We start from the raw sequence: 21462 nt of genomic DNA, 5'->3' as shown, positions 1-21462 counted from the left end.
ACTCCCCAAGTGAGCCGCAACGGGCCGGTGCGCGCCGATCCAAAGCCGGGAACCTGGACTCTCTTCCAGGTCTCCCACGCGGGTGCAGGGTCCCAGTGCATTGGGCCGTCCTCAACTGCTTTCCCAGGCCACAAGCAGGGAGCTGGATGGGAAGTGGAGCTGCCGGGATTAGAACCGGTGCCCATGTGGGATCCCGGGGCTTGCAAGGCGAGGACTTTAGCCACTAGGCCACGCCGCCGGGCCCCAAAGGTGACATTTTTTAAAGGGAGAGAATGGGTGGCTGGGTGAAAAGTTTCTGGAAGCTAAGTTGACCGGTAGATTAATTCTGACACTGAGGCTGGGAATGCGAAGAAAAAAAAAAGAGTATGCTCATCTTGAAAGGTTTTTCAGAGTGTGAGGCTAATATAATACCACCCTGAGGTCTAAGTGCTATGGCCAGTTCTTGAGTTCCATCTCTGCCATGTGCCAGAACTGTGGTTTTTCAAGCAACTTCCCAAACCTCCAAGAGCTTCAGATTGCCTCAGCAATGGAAATAACAAAAGTACAGCATCACAGGGCTGCTGTCAGGGTTCAGTAAGTTAATAACTAACAGGACTTAGAGGGGAGAAAGTGCCCACTGCACACTAAATGTTCAGGATTGGCCATTATGGGTGTTGCTACTATAATAACTACTGTAAAGTGTCAGGTGCTGAATTTTCCATGACTGGTATTGCTTCAAGTAGGAGATACTGTTACACCCACTACACAGATTTAAAAAAAAAAAAAAAAAAAAAACTTGCCTAGGCCCACCCTGTAAGTCTCAGGGGTGGAACCAGCACTCACATACAGGCCAGGCAGTCTGTGTTGTCCATCACTACTCAGCAGTTTTGCCATGTGACAGTAAGAAGGCTGGTTAACATTCAGAGCAAGGAGGAAAAATGGCTGACTAATGCACAAATAGTGCTGTGCAGTAGCAGGGGTAATTGCTGCTTTTAAATGGACTCTGGCATGCTTAGATGGTCATATGTCACTTAACAACAGGGATATGTTCCGAGAAATGCGTCATTAGACAATTTCATTGTTGGGCAAACATCACAGAGTGCACTTACAAACCTATATGGCAGAGGTCAACCACTGCACATGGCCCCTTGATGCAATCAAGAGACTGAGAACGCAAGATGGAAAAGGCTGCTGCCAGGGGAGTACAGCAGATGGTCCCACAGTAGCAGTGTGTCCAGAACAAGAATAAGAAGCACAGGGCAGCAGATACATAAACCAGTCTCACAGTCACTTATTATCAAGTATTGCATTTGGTACATAATTATATGATCAGGAACATAACAGGGTTGTTTACTCCAGCACCACCAAAAACACAGTGATGACGCATTGCTGTGACATTGCAACAGCTATGATGTCACTAAGACATGGGAACTTTCCATCTCACTTATGATCTTAATGAGCACACAGCCTGATGCTACCAGAAGGTTGTTAAGTGGCACATGACTATCGTTATTAGAAACCCAATTCTTATTTCATATTTTACAAGATTTAGAATTGTGATCAGGCTCAGCTAGATCAGAATTGTACAAACAGTACTACAAAACCCTAGGTGGAAATGGACACTGTGGCACAGCAAGTTAAACTGCTGTCTCCAATGCCAGCATCCCCTAAGTTCAAGTCCTGGCTGCTCTATTTCTAATCCAGTTCCAACTAACGCATATGGAAAAGCAGCAGCAGGCCACAAGTCCTTGGGTTCCTGCCATCTATGTGGGAGACCCGGATGGAGTTTCAGGCTCCTGGCTTTGGTGTGCCTCAGCCCTAGCCACTGTGGCCATTTACAGATGGAGAAGAATATGGGAGATCACTGTCATTCCTGCTCTGCAATTTTGCTTTTCAAATAAATAAGTAAATCTTTGAAAAGAAAAAGAAAGGAAGAGACCTCAGCTCTTCCCCCTGCAGAGGACAGGGTGTGGTTGCCCCAAGTGTATAGAACTCTGGCTCCCAACTCTGTCTAAACCAGCACAGCGCAGCTCTCAGCTGCTTTATACCCTGAGCCCACTCTTAAACTTCCGTTCAAAGATGCTCTGAGGATACTAAAGCTTAGAAACTTTACAAATTGCTCCTGCATCAGAATTACCTGTGGTGGCAGAAACACATCTTCACTGAGCCCACTACATACCGAGGAAGCAGAACACTTAGCAGGGTGGGGGGGTTGCTGTTTCCCCAGTTCCCCCGGGAGCTCGCATGTGGATTCTAGCATGACAGTGATATCTGAACAGCAGCCACCAATGATGGGCAACCTTAATTTAAAAGCAAATTCACCAAAACTAAATAAACTTTAAAAACTCAATTTCCTAGGTCCCGGCATGGTGGCAGAGCCGGCTGATTCTTCATTTACAGCGTCAGCATCCTATATTGGTATCTGTTTGTGTCCCTGTTGCTCCAATTCCAATCCAGTGCCCTGCTGATGGTGGCAGAAGGCAGCAGACAGTGGCCCAAGGCCTTGGGCTTCTGTACCCATGTGGGAGACCCCAAGGAAGCTCCTGGCTCCCAGCTTTGCACCAGCCCAGTTCTGCAGACGGAAAAACTGTCATTTCCTCTCTCTCTCTACAACTCTTTCAAGTAAAAAAAAACAAGTAACTTTTATGTTTTTAAAAAAACTCTCAGTTCCCTAATTGTACTAGGTGCATTCTGAACATTCAACAAACACAAGTATCCAATGGACACCACAGGATAAGACCATTTCCATCATTATGGAAAATTTTACTGGAAAGGCTCTGACACCCCACATTTTCTACAACTCTGCCTAAATGATACACTTCAAAACGACAAAGGCACAAAACACAACCTTTCCTACCTTACTAAGTGTTAGGTTTAGAGGTGACTGATAGAAAGAGGTTTTTACCTCACACAAGTGGTTCTATTACTCAGGGGAGAGAGTCTGATGGACCACTCCCTCATGGGAGACGTCCCAGGACCACTTCAACACGGTGGGATGACTGTGTGAGGGAAATGGCCGCCCAGGTTAACAGCACTGGGCTTTTATACATTTTAGGTGTGGAGAATGGCAGAAGGCAACAGCTCCTCGGTTTGTGCACGCCAGTGACACGCAGCATGTACCCATTATGGCAGGTGTTAACCTTCTGTGCAGAGACAAGCTTAGGGTCATTCCTAGATGGAAGTGTTGGCTTCACTTCCGCAGGGTGGTAGAATCACTTCTGCTCTGCCTAACCTAACATTAAGTGTATGCAAGACATATTGTCTAGGAATAGGCATGGAAAGGTTGAATTAAAACATGTTTATTTTGGTACAAAAATTACAAAATCCACAATGTTTTCATAATACATATTTTCCATGAATTTTCTGAAGATTCCTCTTAACATACCAACCACATTGGACTGAAGTGACCTGTTACCGTAACTATTTTCCTCAAAACAGCTGAGCACCCTGAAGGCAGGAACCAGGGAACAATGACTTCTGTAATCCCCATGCCTAGGGCTACAATAGGTGCTTAGGAATCACGTGACTGGTAGGAGTAGGGGTTTGGCTGCAGTGGGACATCCCCTATCCGAGTGCCAGCTGGGGTTCCCAGGGCTCTGCTTCTGACCCAGCACCTTGGAGGCAGCAGGTGACAGCCCAAGCACTTGGGTTTCTGCCTCCCACATGAGAGCTGGATGACGTCCCTGGCTTTAGCCTGGCCCAGCCTCAGCTGTTGCCGCCATTTGGGGAGTAAACCAGCAGGTGCAAGATGCTCTCCCAATCACTCCCTCTGTTTCTTTCTCTCTTGTAAATAACTGCATAAATCTTTTACAAACTGCTCAGTTGTATATAATATCCCCCACAGCAGCACTCATGAGCTGAAAGCATTCATACCTATCAATGGCTAGCATCACATTACCATTGGTGAGAACGTAAACCGGAACAGCCTCTGAGAAAAACAGTAGGATGGGTCCTCACTGTAGGAGACCCGGAAGAAGCTCCTGGTCCTAGTTAGACTGGCCCAGCATTGGCTGGTGCAGTCATCTGAGTAGTGAACCAGCAGAGAGAAGACCTCTCTATCACTCCTTCTTTCAAATCAAAAATTTTAAAAATCGTTTTCATGGGCCCAGCAGCGTGGCCTAGTGGCTAAAGTCCTCGCCTTGAAAACCCTGGGATCCCACATGGGCACCGGTTCTAATCCCGGCAGCTCCACTTCCCATCCAGCTCCCTGCTTGTGGCCTGGGAAAGCAGTTGAGGACGGCCCAATGCATTGGGACCCTGCACCCGCGTGGGAGACCCGGAAGAGGTTCCAGGTTCCTGGCTTCAGATCGGCGCGCACCGGCCTGTTGCGGCTCACTTGGGGAGTGAATCATTGGACGGAAGATCTTCCTCTCTGTCTCTCCTCCTCTCTGTATATCTGGCTGTAATAAAATGAATAAATCTTTTAAAAAAATCGTTTTCAAAGATATCTATCTATTTATTTGAAGAGTAGAATTACACATAGGGAGAAGCAGAGAGAGCAAGAGAGACCCATCTTTCATCCTCCAGCTCACTCTTCAGATGGCTGCACCAGCCAGGGCTGGGTTAGATCGAAGCCAGTAGTTAGGATCCAGGAGCTCCATGTCAGGTCTCCCACGTGGGAGCAGGGCCCAAGCACCTGGGCCATCTTCTGCTGCCTTCCCAGTTGTATTTCTCAGGAAGCTGGATATGAAGTGCAGCAGCTGGCACTCCAATCCATACCCATATAGGATGCCACAGTTGCAGCTGGTGGTTTCCTGCTATTTCACCACACTCACCCCTCTGATCTTTCCTATGAATGTTTGGCTTATGACTTAGACAGGAGAATAAGTAATAACAATCAGTTTTGTGTGAGCACCTAATATACACCAGGGGCTTCTCACAGGCTTCACGTGTCCTACGCCACTTACTTCTCAAAGCAGGGTCTATGCTTCATGTAATCAATGAGAAGTGAAGTCACTTCCTCAAACACAAAACTTTCTCCCTTCTCATGTGACAGTTAGGGGTCCTCTCACCACTTCTCAAGGATACCTTCTCTTTCACTTTTCCTTCCTCATTTGTTTTGCATCCTGGGTCTCTCAACCACCAAGTATCTGCCTCCAAGACGGCAGGTTTTCATCGCATTGTTCACCATTTTAAATTAGGGTGCAACGGGTGCTCTGTTTTTCTGGAAACAAAAAATGTTCCTTGGAAGAATATTCTGATGGTGAAGGATGCAGGACAGAGAAAATTAGTCTCAACACAGGGAAATGGGAGGAAGAAGCCGGGCAGGCCCCTGTGCAGGTGATCTCACACTGAGCACCGGGACAAGGTGTACATGGGATGCCTACAGGTAGCCAAGGGAGGAAAGGCATTCAAAGCCAACACAACCAGCCTGCAGGAAAGTGGGAGAGGATTCTGCAGCTCTACCCCAGGCCAGACTTCCCCAACAAGCCTTCCTCACTCTCCAGCCCAAGAAAGAAAATCCCAACCGACAATAACAGGAAACTTCCTATCAACTGGGAACCACACAAGAATATTCCTGCCAAAGCACAAAGGAAATTTCCATGGGCTTCTGTGGCAAGAAAAACATGGCTGTCAGTCATGCGTCCAGGAGCTTGTCCTCGGGGTGCTGGGAGGAAGTGTGAACAAGGGGACAGCCTTAGCAATGTCTGTGATGTCCCCCCACCAGATGTGAAAGTCCTGAGCTCTGCTCACCCATGAATGCAACTTTACTTGGAAACAGGGTCTTTGCAGATATAATCCAAATGACGTCACACTGGAAGAGAGCAGACCCTTAACAGTGTGACCTGTGTCCCTGACAGAGACCCCTGAGAGACAGCCTTGTGACAACAGAGGCAATGGCTGGGGTGACAGCAAGACTTTGCTGACCCCTTGACCTCAGAGCGTGAGTGAGCAGTCTTGGGGATTCTAGCAGCCAGCTTCACTGACACAGCACGGCGTGCCCTTGAAGCTCCTCAATCCAAGAGGGCATCATACGAGGCTCACCCCACAGCTGGTACAGTCCCACGAAGGTCTGCAAAGCGCTTGTGGTGTGAATAGGAAAACAGCGAAGGGCTCACACCTTTTGTCCCCATGAAAGAGGAGTGAACAAATCAGACTTCTAGAAGGAGCACAAGTGTTTTAAAACAAGGACTGATAAGCTCAGGGCCTAACACAAAGGAGCTGCTTCCTACTGCAGAACGCAAGAAAGAGAATGAGACAGAACAGGAAGATGAGCTCCCCCGGCTCCAGGTTTAGGTCCAAGCTTTCTCCTCCTGCCCTAGTACTCCACACCAAGAAATGGCCAACGCTGTGAAAAATGCAGCACAGCAGAGGCCTGACACTGTGTCTCAACAAGCTAATCCTCCCTCTTCAAGTGCCAGCATCCCACATGGGTACAATTCGTGTCCTGGCTGCTCCACTTCCCATTCGGCTTCCTGCTTGTGGCCTGGAAGAGCAGCAGAAGACGGCCCAAGTCTTTGGGACCTTGCACCCACGTGAGAGACTTGGATGAAGCTCTTGGCTTCGGATCAGCTCAGCTGTGGTCGTTGTAGTCATCTCAATGGAAGATCTCTCTATCTCTCCTTCTCTCTGTAAATCTGCCTTTCCAATAAAAATAAACAAATTCTTAAAAAAAAAAAAGGCAGCTGAATAACCTCAGTCACATGAAAAAGGCTTTCACAAGGGAACCAGGGCACTGTTTTTCTAAAATACATTTTTTATCTTTTACATTCAGAAATTACAAGGCTTCCTATCCCTTTCAACAATGCCAGCCATGCAGAGGGGAGAGGTCAGCCGAGTGTACACAGCCCCAAGGACACATTTCCTGGCCATATGCAGCACACATTCCTTACCCCTGCCCTGCAGCCAAAGACAGACATCAGCTGGACTCGGGAAATCCAATTTGGGCTGATGGCTGGCGGCAGGAAGATGACAGGGCATGTGCCTTGACATTTGAAAATGGCAAAGCGGGAAGTGAGAGCCACAAGCTTTCCCATGGGTTTGGTTCAAGAGGCACCAAGGTTTGGGTCAGGCAGCTTGCACAGATGGAAAAGAAAAAAAAAGCTTGGAAGCTTGGAAATCCAGCCAACCGATTTCCACCACTGGCTGAGTAGGCACTCAATTCGGCCACGTCCCTGCCGAAGCAAGGAAGCAGATCGTGTCCTTTCTTTGTCCCCCTGGACTCGAGCTCCGCTGGGAACGACAACTGTATTGCTGTGGGTTGTGATGTGACCAACCCTTGCACGTGTGCACTCGCTCATCCATGTGTTCTAATGGAGAGGCCCCTGTCCCCATGTTTTTCACATCAGTTTACAAAGTTCCTGTACCTGCAGTTCCTCTTCCCTTTGCTGAACCCACAAGGCCCAGCACCCGCCTGCAGTACACCACTTGAGTTCACAAAAACAATGACAAAGAAAGACACCTGGAAACCCTTCTTACTGTGGATCAGCAGAGGATGTAGGTCCTCATGGGGCAGGCATAGCTACTGGTGTGCAACTTCTCTGCCTACCAAAGCATCCACCGAGACGGTTCTATGTGAATACAGAACTTGCAACCTACACAGCTGGGTTGGCTTTGCCCTTTGGTCCTGGACATCTCATCTGGAACCTGCAGGCCATGCATCTGCTGGGCTTTCTCTCTCTTCTTCCCCTCTAGAGAGGAAGCTCAATGAAGGCAGAGCCACATCTACTGCATGAGCTGTTGTGTCCCAACAGCCTGGCCCAGTTCCGGACACCTACATAGTTAGCAACTGACCAAGATGTTAGACAAATGGATGAAGGAGGCCATTGATGGGCAGAGAGCATAGGTCCTGGCCTCATGTCACAGTTTAAAAGGCAGCTCTGGAATCTGGCCCCTGCAGGTTGCACTCCCGCTCCACCACTTGCCAACTACACAATATGCTTCTATGAAGCATAAGACAAATCCACAGAACTGCCTGTGTCCTAAGTGTACCTCTTAAGCATCTGTCACACCCGACACCAGCGCTCAGCTCAAGAAAGCCATAAGCAGGGCAGATGCCCACTTCCAGCGCCCCTTCCAGTCACTATCTCCCTCTCCACTCCAGACTCCTCTCTGTTAACTTTAAGCTGGGGAAAATATCATTGCTATGAAGGAAGGAGGGATTTAGTAGCAAGAATAGAAGTAGCAGCAGTAATAGAAATAGTAATAATAGTAGAAACAGCAGAGTAAGAGTTCTAACAGTCACAGCAGAAGCCACAATGGTACCATTTGTAGAAGCATCAGTGCTGATAACAGAAGGAGCAAGAGGGGTCACATTAGCCATAATAGAAGCAGCAGCAGGAACAGGAAATAGTGATGGTGCTAACACTTGGGTAATACTTCCCAGGTACCACACGCTGTACTTGGCCTTAACACATCGTATACGCAACACAATTCATACACAGGTGAATAAAACAGGAATTGGCAAATGAAGAGAATGAAGCACAGAGAGATATAAAGCTTCTCCAAGGTCACCAAAGTATGGAACTGTGGATCCAGGACTGTCTGGCTACCGGCCTGCTCACTAAAGCACAATAAAGCTCTGTCCTCTAGCTGTTGTACAACAATTCTTGATATACTAACCATGTAGTCTTGAAGAACATTATATTTCACAGCCTACTTTATTACAGCTAAGAGTATCCAGAAGATTATGTTCTGCCTAAAAGAATTTAAGCAGAAACAGATGCAACTTCCAGAAAACATCCTTCATGGGATGAGGCTTTTCTTCTCATTCCTTCTTCCTGCTGGTAGAAACAATGGCTGGAGCAGCAGCAGCAACAATCAGGCCATGAGGTGATCTCAGGAATAGAGGCCCACATGGCAAAGACAGAAAAGACAGTCTGGGTCTTGGTGGCAGGAGTTTAGTACCACTTATACCTGAACTTTTAGATAACAGAGAAATATATTCACTATATTTTTAAAGACAGTATTTCTTAGATGTAATGCCGGAGTGAAATCTAATTCTAATGATATACTTGCAAACCTAGTTAGTATCATGTCAAGACACTTCCTAAACTAATGCCACTTTGGGTTGAACTCTTGACTTAAAACAAAACAAAGCACAGCTTTAAGTAATCCTGCAATCAACACATTACGAAAATAAGTAGAGAAAACCTCATTTACCCTGGAAGGCAGCAATACAGTTCCTGTTCTGGGTCACAGCAAGAACCTCTGATATTGGACCCCCTACCTCCAGTCCCTTGGCCCTCCCTACCCAGCCAACGTGCACACTTTTGCTTGTCCAACCATCCTTCTAAATTGTTTGTACCCCAAAATGGAAATAACTGCAATTCTCTAGATAGCTACTTTGTGCAAGTCACTAACTGTGCACTTTGTGCACTAAACTGTATAAAGATATCTGAAACATAAATATTTATCATTCCCTTTTTATATACTGGAAAATAAGACAAACAGAGAGGGTCAGTGGCTTGCCTGGTCTAATAACACATAGCATGCCAGTGTCAGGGCAGAACCAGCCACCCTCCCAGTACCCCCATTCTTGTAATACCACACCAATCAGACTTCTTGGAAATGCAGGCCACAACATTGAGCCCTGTGCCAGACCACCCTAACAGCATTAAGATTTTAGGCTCTGCAGGTTTTTCTGCCTAGTTTTACATGGCACTCCCTTGTCCACTCTAATTTTTAATCTCCTGCAACACAAATCTCTTTGCACTAAGATCAGGTACCTTAGACTGTCCATCAGATGCCCCATCTCAGGCCTCCATACGCCCACCTGTAAAAAGGCTACACAGTATAGAAGAAATAGATAAGGGTCTCAGAGTCGGGAAAAACTGATTTCAAGGTGGGCAAGGTCATTATCTGCAACATCAAAGCAGTGATTTCCAGCTGGCAGGAGAGCTGGGTGGATTGGATGAAATATGTCTAAAGAGCCTAATATGCAAGGACTTCCACAGCACCTGTCATTGGCGATGCTGTCACCATTGTTATTTCTCACTTCCTCCTGGTCCCACCCCTGCACCTTTGCTCTGAATAAAGGTGCTGGCAAGCATGACAGAAAGCATCTAGGAGAGCCTGCAGCCCTGCAAATGCCAGTGACTTCACACCCTCCGACATTCACACCCAGGGGGTTGACTGCTGTGCCTGCATTCCATCACCTTCTGTCTTTCAATCCCCACAGACTCCCAGCCTAGGCTTCCTGGACACGACTGGCCAGAGCACACTCACCGATTCCATAGTGAATCTCTCGACGAAAAACTGGAGAGCCTGGAGGCTGAAGATCTCATGTCTCAGCCGTCACATCAGAAATGACCTGGATGGGAGGCAGGGAGAAAAGGAGACAAAGGTCAGCCAGGACATGTCAACCGGGCAGGAGGCGCGAGCCACTCACGACCTCACTTGGAGTCCAGTCCCTTTGTTGGCAGCATTCCTGCACAACAGCATGGCTGGCCAGGAGTAGGAAGGAAATGCCACCAGGAAACCCTCGCGTCAGCTCCCCACCGTGGCTGCATCTCTGTGCAAGGAGGTTCTCAGGAATCCTTCCTGCATCTATTTTGAGTGTTTGGTTGGAGAGCAATTTAAAAGTCATTAGCTACTCTAGACCTAGGCTTCCACACATGAATTTAAGCGCCGGCGGCATGACAGACACACCTGCAGCTGCATGTTCACTGAAGGAGGGACGTATTCCCTCAACATGGGAGGAGGGAGGACAGAGACGAGTGTACCTATTTCAGGATAGCCCCTCTGAACCTAGGAGAGGAGCTTAATTAATTCATGCATACCAAGGCTTAATTAACTGTCGGGTACATGGAGCACAGGAAGTCTGGGAAGAAAATGTTACATAAGAGAATGGCTTCAGGATTTTCTGTACAGTGGGGAAAGTGAGGTGAGGGTATGCAAACAGGATGAGCCCAGGAACCCGCCTGGTCTTCCCGGGGATCCAGAGTCAGGGCAACACTCCCGTCTGGGCCAAAAGCTGAGATGCATTCCTGACGCTAACATCTTCCTCCCTTCCATATCCAGTGCACCCCAATTCATCTCTACCTCACTCCCCAGACAGCACTCACTCCACCTCTCTCCATCCCAAGAAGTCAGCCCTGTATCTCTCCCCTCCACCCTCTCCCTCTCATTATAAAGAAGTCTGTGCATACACAGAGAGGAATATTACGAACTCCATGGACCTACCACCACCCAGCCCACCATCAACCCATAGCAATCCTTCCTCCTCCCTGTTTTATGACTTGGAAGAAAACTCCCAATATCTTAAATTTCAGTCATAGATATTACAGCACATATCTGTTAGGTAAACTCTTTCATTAAATAACTACAGGGACTGGGCACAATGGCTCAATGGCTAACTTCTTGTCTTGCAAGCAGCAGGATCCCATATTGTGCCAGTTTGTGGTCCAGCTGTTCCAATACCCAGTCCCCAGCTTGTGGCCTGGAAACGCAGCAGAGGATGCCCTAAGTCACTGAGACCCTGAACGCGTGTGGGAGACCTGGATGAAGCTCCTGGCTCCTGGCTTTGGATCAGCTTAGCTCTTGCTATTATTATAACCATTTGGGCAGTGAGCCAGCAAACGGAGGATCTTTCTCTTCATATCTTCTTCTCTCCATAAATCTAATATGCCTTTCTTTTTTTTTTAAAGATTTATTTTTATTACAAAGTCAGATATACAGAGAGAGGAGGAGAGACAGAGAGGAAGATCTTCCGTACGATGATTCACTCCCCAAGTGAGCCGCAACGGGCCAATGTGCGCCGATCCGATGCCGGGAACGTGGAACCTCTTCCAGGTCTCCCACGCGGGTGCAGGGTCCCAATGCATTGGGCTGTCCTCGACTGCTTTCCCAGGCCACAAGCAGGGAGCTGGATGGGAAGTGGAGCTGCCGGGATGTGAACCGGCGCCCATATGGGATCCCAGGGCTTTCAAGGCGAGGACTTTAGCCGCTAGGCCACGCCGCCGGGCCCATCTAATATGCCTTTCTAATAAAAATAAATAAAATTTAAAAGATATAAATACAAAAAACATAGAAGCATAATCTATATTTTACATGTGAAAATATATAGCTACCCCTAACCAAACTATTGATACTTCTTCATATATAAATAGCCTCATAAAAGATAGAAATGGTATTTTAAGCCATTGTTCTAGAAATGAAACCAAACGAGATTCAAACCTTTCATTTGGCCCAAGGTAAACCTGGTTGTGTCCTTCCTTTCATCTCCACCACTAGCTTAGCATCCTTCCATGGCTTTTCTATGCATTACAAGAACCTACACCCCTTCACATGTCCTGACTCCTGCCCAGCTCCCAGTCACTGTTTAGAACCTGGAGTACATTGCTATTCTTCTAACACAGGTCATTGGTACACACTGTCCCCTCTTCGCCTACTCAACACCTGTACTTTCTTAAATGTTAAATAGTCAGGGGAATGTCTTGCTCAATGGAACTTATCTTGGGTTTTTAACCATACAAATAATCCTCTGCTTACCAGGGAGTCACATTTCAAATTGCTCATCGTAAGCTGGAAATATCATGAAGCCAAAAATGCATTTTTTAAAAAGATTTATTTATTTTTACTGGAAAGGCAGATTTACAGAGACGAGGAAAAACAGAGAAACAGAGAAAAAGATTTTCCATCTGCCGAATCACTCCCCAAGTGGCTGCCAATTGCCAGAGTTGAGCAGATCTGAAGCCAGGAGCCAGGAGCTTCTTCCGGGTTTCCCAAGAGGGTACAGAGTACCAACGCTCTGAGCCATCCTCAACCACTTTCCCAGGTCATGAGCAGGGAGCTGGAAGGGAAGTGGAGCAGCTGGGATATGAACTAGTGCCCAGTTCCTGGCACATGCACAGCGAGGACTTTAGCCACTGGGCTACCACACTGGTCCCCAAATAAGCACTTAAATATACCTAACCTAATCAACATCCTAGCTTAGCCTTGCTGATCTCAGAACCTTTACATGACCCCAAAATCCAAATCATTTAGCATGCCACCTTTTCTGTGCAAAAACATCTAACACAGCCTATTTATAACAAAGGTGCTGATTATGTCATGTGTGTCATCGAATACTGAAAGTGAAAAACAGAATGGCTGCATGGGTGCACTTCCATACCACCATAAATGTTTAAGATTGTTCACTATCCTAAGTTACAGAATGTTTATAAATGTGCTAGCATGAACACTGACTGGATCTGCTGAGCAGACAGGACCGTAAGCTATGTAAGCACAAGAATTAGGTTTGGATTTGCTCACTCTATAGCCCCAGCACGCATCATGAAATGCCTACCACACAATAACTGATAATTAACTGATTAAACCACTTTTTTAAAAAAGCACAGATGCCAATAGTGACTGAATCAGATAGGGAACTGACCAACTGACCCTAAAACTCCTATGAAAATTTAACACACTCATAATAACCACAAAGGTCTTGAAAGAACAGAACAATGACCACAATGTACTGACCTCAAAACCACGCAGGCCCCTGGCCCCTGGCCCAGTCCTGGCCGCTGCAGCCATTATCGGGAATAAACCAGCAGATGGAAGATCTCCCTCTCTGTATCTCCCTCTCTATAATTCTTTCAAATAAATACACAATTATTAAAAAAAAAAAGGACAGGGTAGTGCTGGCAGCAACAAGACAACACGTGTCAATCACAGACCACACTCTTTATAGGGCATCAGGGATCCCAACACACCTAACAACCATAAGGGCCTGTGACTTACATAAACAGCTAATGCTTCTGCCCGTCCAGCCCTCGATTTGTTTCCTCGCTTTATCCAGACATTTGGCTTGTCACCATTCCCAATTCTTCACTTTCTACATGACCACGAACATCTCTTCCCTTCTACATGGCTTTGTAACACTTGCCACGGCAGCAGGCGGCACAGATTCCAGTCTCACTAGATTCTCACTGGCTTTAGGCAATGGAATGTGGATGGAAATGATCACGCACTGAGCCTGCGTCCAGCCCTCTTGCACTCCTGGGATGTGCCTAAGAGGCACTTGTCTCCCCGGCTCCTATCAGCTGCTGTCTTTTAACATGAACCTCCCAATAGATGATATACGTGGCAGATCTGAACCCAAGGCTAAGACCAGTGTGAACCAGCAAAGTCCAACCCAGGTCAGCAAACCACAACCAACCCACAGATCCCAGAGGACAGACACTCGCTATCAAGCAAAATGCCACAACACTGAGCTTTTGCTACTGAGAAAAAGCAGACTAGTACACATTGCATACTGATTTATGAACACCAAAGAGGAGCAATGAAAGTTGGGGTGGAAAATGCAGAAAGCCACGTACACAAGGTAGCATACAAGGGGAATGAGCTCAAGCCCAACACAGTAGTCTAGTGGCTAAAGTCCTCACCTTGCATGTGCAAGGATGCTATACGGGTGCCAGTTCATGTGCTGGATGCTCCACTTCCCATCCAGCTCCTTGCCTGTGGCCTGGGAGACCTGGAAGAAGCTCCAGGCTCCTAGTTCCTGGCTTTGGATCGGCTCAGTTCCAGCTGTTGCAGTCACTTGGGGAGGCAAGCAGTGCACAGAAGATCTTTCTCAACAAATACAGAGGGGCCCAGCAAGGTAGTCTAGTAGCTAAAATCCTCACCTTGCATGCGCCAGGATTCCGTAAGAGGGCTGGTTCTAATCCCAGCTCCTTCACTTCCCATCCAGCTCCCTGGTTGTGGCTGGGAGAGCTGTTGAGAATGGTCCAAAGCATTGGGACCCTGCACCTGCATAGGAGACCCAAAAGAAGGTTCTGGTTCTTGGCTTCGGATCAGCTCAGCTCCGGCCACTGTAGCTACTTGGGAAGTGAATCAGTGGACGGAAGACCTTTCTCTCTGTATCTCCTTCTTTACTGTATATCTGCCTTTCCAATCAAATAAATAAGTAAATATTTTAAAACTAAATGTTTTTTTTAAAGGAGGATGGTCTCAGCACAGCCTCTCTTGCAGCACAGCCACCAACCTGGTCCCAACATGACACTCACAATGATTCTTCAAGGAAGACGCAGTGCCAGCCTTCCTGATGAGAAAAGCAAAGTTCAATCAATATAGAATGAATGAGTCTAAGATAGTCATCTGTGGCAGATCGCCATCTTGACCCAGATTGCTGGACTCAAAAACACCCAGACCAGGCTTCCTCTGCATTACATAGGGTCTCACAGAGGCTATCGGATGACACCACAGTCCAGGACCACCCCCCCCATCAGTGTCCCCTTCCTTAACCACATTTTTATGGGAGGCTGCTGGAACAGAGTGGGTGGGTCACTGAGCTCGAGTCCCCTCTGTGCCTCACTTTCTAATTAGACTTTCTTGGCTCTCAGGTCCTTTGTCTAGGAAATGAGGCCACCAAGCCCAGCCTGACCTCCATCTCTAGAGTGTCACGAGCCCCGAGAGGATGGGGTGTGAGACAACTGTGCGAGGTGTGACCACCAAGTCCATTCACATCCGCTGCCTAGCATCAGCACCACTTGAATTAGGTCAGTATCTTCGTACATATCTGTATCTCTTCCCCAGGGTTGTAGACTGAACATTCATTTATGCTTTGAGACTGCCTTTCCTAACTCCCTTCCGACCTCCCTTTCACCTGAAAGAGAGAGAGAAAGGGAAATGTTCCATCCACTGATTCACAGATCTGGACTAGGCAAAGTCTGGAGCCTAGAACTCAGTCCCATTTTCCCACCTGGACAGCAGGGACCCATCTCCCAGGGTGCACAGTAGCAGGAAGTGCACTCGGAAGTGGAGGCAGGACTCAGATCCAGACATTCTGGGATGCAGGTACGTACCATAGAATCTTAACAGCTGCACCCAATACCCAGCACTGACTGTCTTTCAAAATGAGATTATTTCCTCCCAAATATAAAAGTTATCCATGAAAAAATATTAAGGCATAAAACTAAAATAATTTATTATTCCCACAGCTGAAGATAAACACTATTCAACATTTAAGGCCTTTTCCTTTCTGTGACTGGCTTTGATAAGCAGAAAGCAAATAATACATTTTACTTAAGGTGATTTTCTTAGAACCAGAGAGCTGCCAGCAGGTGGGGGAAAAAAATCCATTTTGCAATCATTCATTTCAAAGAATTCTTGTGCTGGTGGGGCTCTTCTTGCCTCATGAAGGCCAAGCCAAGAACAAAAAAAAAAAAATCTTGATCTAGAGGAACTAACATTTTCATTCGTTATTTCTTTAATTTAATGAGTATGGAATACTGGCTACTCACTGGATGAGAAAGATGAGGTTCATGATGTTGTTGACGACGATGATGCAAAACCACCTTACTAGATCCTGCACCTTAACAGTCCCTACCCAAAAAACCCACATTAGGAATGACTCTTAGGTAAGTTATCCATCTGTATATACTTCAGTTCTCTACCTTTAGAACTGGGATAAAATACCTTCCTCAAAAAGTCCCTATTAGAACTAACAAGGAAACACAGTTAAAGTACTAAGCAAATGTGAGGCTCCTTGTCACCAATGAGTGCAAGGCAACTAGTAGTACTGGCAGTGATAACATCACCTCACTTAGCCCTCAGAACCATGCGACAAGAAGCTGAAACTCAGAGGTTAAGGAGCTTACACAGGGTACCAGCGCAGCACCTGAGGCTCAATTCACCCAGGGATGGTGGGGAGTGTCCTGACACACTAAGCAGCCAGGAAGCCCGAGTGTCCACTTTTCCACCAACCTGTACCCTTGGCTGACTAAGCACGGCCAGGAGCTGGCCTCTGACAGAGAAGGGCAGGTCCTCTGATGAACAGGCACTCTTGGCTCTTAAAGAGCAGGGCAGGGGAAACACAGCACCTGTGAGCAGGTGCTCAGGAGGCAAGCGTCTGGTGAGGGAGTGACTGAGCCATAGTACTCTGTCTCACAGCCTCTCATTTCCCACTGCCACCCGTGCTCAAAGATTTAAAGCAACTACCTGCAAGTCAGCCAGAATTCATTACCATCAAGCATCCCACTGCTACCACCCACGTACATTTCTGCTTTTCCACTGACATTCTACCCTGTGAGTTACAGGACGTCAGGCCAGCAATTCTTGATGCCATGCAGAACTATGAGGCACAAATCATTTGCACTGAACTCCTCTTTACTGCCACTCCCCACCGTACAGTTTCAGCAAGTGATGAGCTCTTGATTCATGTACAGCTGGCTACAATTAGTCTACTCCCAAAACATCCGAACAAAGCCTTTTCCTCACTACTGAGGCAATTCTTTTGCTGCTGTGTGGAAGCCACACTTACAAAATCAGCGACCACATATTGGTATGCCACTTTTCATCTGTTAGCAGCCCATTTTCACCTCTTCCAGCTAGATTTCTTCAACTTCCACATTTCAATAACCTATCGACTTCTGAATTCTGGCAGCAAAAGGGAAAAAAATAAAAACAATCTCTTTAAGCTCTGTGATGATTAATTTCATGCATCAAATGGACTGGGCTAATGGATACCCAGTGAGATGGTGATGTGATTTTGGGAGCACCTATAAGCGTGCTTTTGAATCTGTGGACTGCATAGATACCCCTTTCCAATGTGAATGCACATCAGGCAATCATGGAAGGCCCCCAAAAACTCAAAAAAGGTTGGGGCCAGTTCTGATGGCTGTAGTGTTGCGATTGCAATGCCAGCATCCCATGTGAATATCGTTTCAAATTCCAAGTGTTCCACTTCCTAATGCACTTGGGAAAGCAATGAAAGATGTCCCAAGCATTTGGACCCTCATCCATATGGGAGACCCAGATGGAGTTCCAGGCTCCTGACTCCATCCTGGCCAAGCCCCAGCAGTGTGGCCGTTTGGGGAGTAGACCAGAAGACAGAAGATCAATCTCTCTTACTCTCTCTGCTAATCTGTCCTTCAAATAAATACATTTTCAAAATTAGTGGGAGTGAATTTGCTGTCTGTTGGGATTGAGCCATCCATCTTCTGCCGTTGGCCATCAGATGTCCTGGTTCCCAGGCCTTAGGGTCTGGAATGAACCACCCCACCTCCACAGTCAAGTCCAGTTGCTACAGGAATGGGCTGGTTCCATCAGCAGCATCTTGTTGATTCCATTTCTCTGGAAAGCCCTCCCATAGGCAGATGTATTATCTCGTTCAGACCTCAGAACATGGCAAGGAACTGTGAGTGAAAGCCACAAGTAAGGAAATGGAGGCTCGTACATGTTAGGAAACATCTCCCAAGTCACGCAATGGCCAGGATAACAGATTCAGGACTCAAAGCTGGAGCTGCTTGGTTTCAGCACTCAGGCCCTGATCTGGTCCACCCAGAAGGCAGCATGCAGTCTGTCTAAACACATCACATTGCTACATTCTTTTCTGATGGCTGCGTGGAGATACATCAAACCTCCTCTCCAGTGACCACGCTTGAATAGCAAAACTTGAAAGCATCTAAGATGGTCATGGAGATTTATTATTAACCAACAGCCACTCAGGGGAGCCAGCACTTTGGCACAGCGGGGAAAGCTGCCACCATCAACACTGACATATTATGTAGGTGCCAGTTTATGTCCCAGCTACTTCACTTTCAATTCAACTCTCTGCAAACAGCCCTAGGAAAAGCAGTGGAAGATGGCCCACATGTGTGAGCCCCTGTACCCATGTGGTACAAAGTTCCTGGCTTTCAGCTTTATTCTGGCCCAGCCCTAACCCTGGCAAACATCTGGAGAGTAAACCAGCAGATGAAAGATCTGCCTCTCCTTCTCTCTCTGTAACTCTTTCAAATAAGTAAATGAATCTTAAAATCCAAATATATTCCGAAATCCATTAGCAAGTCCCACCTCCTGCACGCCCTGAGTTAGGCACCTGCAACCTCTGGCCAGGGCAGAGGGAACTGTTTCTCCTAATCCTTCTTTCCTACCCACCACTCCTCTCCTGATCCCAGCCACCCAGGGTGACCCCAGAAACTGCCAAAACATGCAAACAAGGCTCTGCAGAAGCTCACTGCAAGCAGGAAGCCAGCACAGGTTAAGGGGCTGCCCTAAGGAAGCCAAAACTGCTGGAGCCTCGCCTGGGCCATATCCTCCTGTCTTCTACACTAACTAGACAAGAAAGATGGAAGTTACTGGGAAGAAGCCGTCATACAGCCCAGCCCCCGTCCTATGGAATATCAATTTCTGATGACTGTCACAGCCTATCCTATGTCCACCTCCCTGTGTTCACTACTGGGCCAGGCAGTGAGGAGGCAAGTCCAAGTAAACCAAGGTCATTTGCCCCAGAGACCTCAGGTTACAGTGGGTTCAGAGACAGGCCCAGAAACACAGACAGGATGAACCACTCCAGTAACATAATCTGGGTAAGAACACAATGCCCTAGAATCTGCCTCACAATTACTAAACACCTACTGCTTGCTGCTTTCCACTGGTAAGAGTTTCCTGTGAGAATCATTTGCTAAAGAAGTACACTCATTCATTCATTCACTGAAAAAAAAATACTGATTAAGCTAAATGTCAAAGATAGAATGGTCTCTGCTTAAGAAATCAGGCCTCAGTTAAATAACCGGGAACTTCAACCTGCAGGTGATTAGTAAACACAGCACTCAAAAAAGTTCAGCCAGTCCTTGGAAACTCAAGGAGGTGGCAACCAAGTAGCCCTGCGAGAGGCAAGGCGGGAAACAGGCTCCACGTACCCAGGGACCAGGCTCTGCTCAGGCTGTGCTGCCAGATTAGCCCTGAGGATCTGCAGGCAGAGGGTGAAATCCGTGGGAGCCTGGGGCTGGTTGTGCTGTCCACTGTTTTAACAGCAAGATCGGGGTCCTTTCACATAACTGCACATTCTTGCTGGGGACAGCCATACCTCAAGGCTGCTTCTCTGGGCACAGGGGTCCCAACCCTGGCTTGGTCACCTCTCTGCTGTGCGATCTTTAGCAATGAGAGGTCCCTCCTGGAAGTCCGTCTTCTGCACAGCAGGTGGGGATGGCACCTGACTGGGAATAGTGTCTGTACACACTGCCTGACCTCACACAAACAATAAAGGCTGGGTGCGCCTTGCAGTTAGCAAGACCTGCCTCTCTCTGCCCGCAAGTCTGTTGCTGGCAACCTAGGCTGGGAGTGCCAGGGCATAAGGGCCCCAGGTGTGGCCCTCAGAAAAGGACAGATGGGAGAACTGGGGAACGGTACTCCTGGCTGTTTGGTGGTGAGGAATGAAGCCCCAGCTTCTCTCCTCCACCTAGGGCTCCCTGAATCACCTGCCAAATAAGTTGTTCATGCGCAAATTTCTTCCTAGTGCTAGGGTCTGGGGCAACAGGAATGAAAAGAGTGCTAACGCAGTGTCGCAGTGTCGGAGGGAGGGGAAAGGTAGGTCCTGTAAGAATGAGAAGAGATAATACAATACAAAAGCACACAGAAAGGCCATTAACGTGACATCCCCAAACCAGAAAGGATTTGTGCAGCCAAGCAGGCCACAACCCCAGCACCCTACATGTGTTTCCTGGGGCATGTCCTCCTGACCACTGCCCCCAGTGACCGCCAGTGAGGATACCCAGGAACCCTGGAAGTGACCTTCCAGGAACAGTGTCCCAGTCGTCACTGCATCCCAGAAAAAGGGAAGCAGAAGGAGACAGGGTGTCTCTCCCTGCAGGAAGCCCCGATGTGGGACTCAGTAGTTTCTGGGCACCACACAGCCAGGCGCGGATATCAGCTGTAGCGCCATCTCAGCTGGCCCAGGATAGCAACACACACAGCTCTAACTGCTCCCCACGACAAAAGAGACAACAGCTCTATCGGACATAAGTGATCATAATGGGCTGAATGCCCACCAGATGCCACGTATTCAACCACTACATTAGTCCTCAGAGCAATTCTAGGAGACAGACAGTTATTGTTCCACTTTACAGGCAATGGAATTGAGGCCCATACAAGGCGAACATCTTATTAAGAGCCGTCACACAGCTCAAAAGTGGACTCTACATCTGTATGATCACAAAGACGTCTCTGTCCTTGAAGTCCCACCAGCTTTTCAAAGCAAAGGCAGCCTTGGGAGGTGGGGGTTCTCTGCCACAAGTACCCAAGTCCCCCGTGTTAATACTGAGAAAAAAAAGAACCTTGAGCAAGTTAACAGGAGCAGCCTCACTCACTCTCATTCCCAACTCTCAGAAGTGTTTCCAACAAGCACCAACCACCCAGCAACTCAACTTGACAACATTCCTAGTAATTACCTTTCTTCCTCCCTCTGTGACAGCCACATTTTCACAGCCCAGCACTTTTGAAACAGAATGCTTTCATCTTCTATCAATGACATTGAATGAGGAAGAGAGCTCTTGTGGTCTCCTCCAGTGCAGTTACGGTATCAAGAACACATCTTAAAATCCAAGGCATTTCAGATATAAAAGCCAGCAAGTACTTGAATATCCACAAAATGCTCACAAATCAGCGAAAGCCCAGAGCAGTCCTTAGATAAGTGAGGCTAACTCACCTCCTACAGCTCCTACAGCTCTCCCAAGGAACCCACAGAGCCCACCTGCACCTGCACGGGGTCTCAGTGCCTAACTGCACCCCCTGTGTACAGCTCAGAAAACTGAGGCTGGGGAGCCCTGCACACACGCA

At 47.5% G+C, this 21462-nt stretch overlaps 1 protein-coding gene across 3 annotated transcripts in view; it reads right to left on the bottom strand.

The window, feature by feature from the left end:
• The window catches only part of ASAP1 (ArfGAP with SH3 domain, ankyrin repeat and PH domain 1), a 338316-nt gene that overhangs the window by 293756 nt on the left and 23098 nt on the right, over positions 1 to 21462 (bottom strand). For all 3 annotated transcript variants that reach the window (XM_058668482.1, XM_058668479.1, XM_058668481.1), the window contains exon 2: positions 10147 to 10231. In XM_058668482.1, coding sequence (XP_058524465.1) covers positions 10147 to 10205 — 59 coding nt within the window. In that variant the 5' untranslated portion in view covers positions 10206 to 10231. The remainder of the gene's footprint in view (positions 1 to 10146; positions 10232 to 21462) is intronic.

This window comes from Ochotona princeps, chromosome 9 (genome assembly GCF_030435755.1).
Source record: "Ochotona princeps isolate mOchPri1 chromosome 9, mOchPri1.hap1, whole genome shotgun sequence".
NCBI lineage: Eukaryota > Metazoa > Chordata > Mammalia > Lagomorpha > Ochotonidae > Ochotona > Ochotona princeps.
This window is presented reverse-complemented; position numbering and strand designations above follow the sequence as displayed.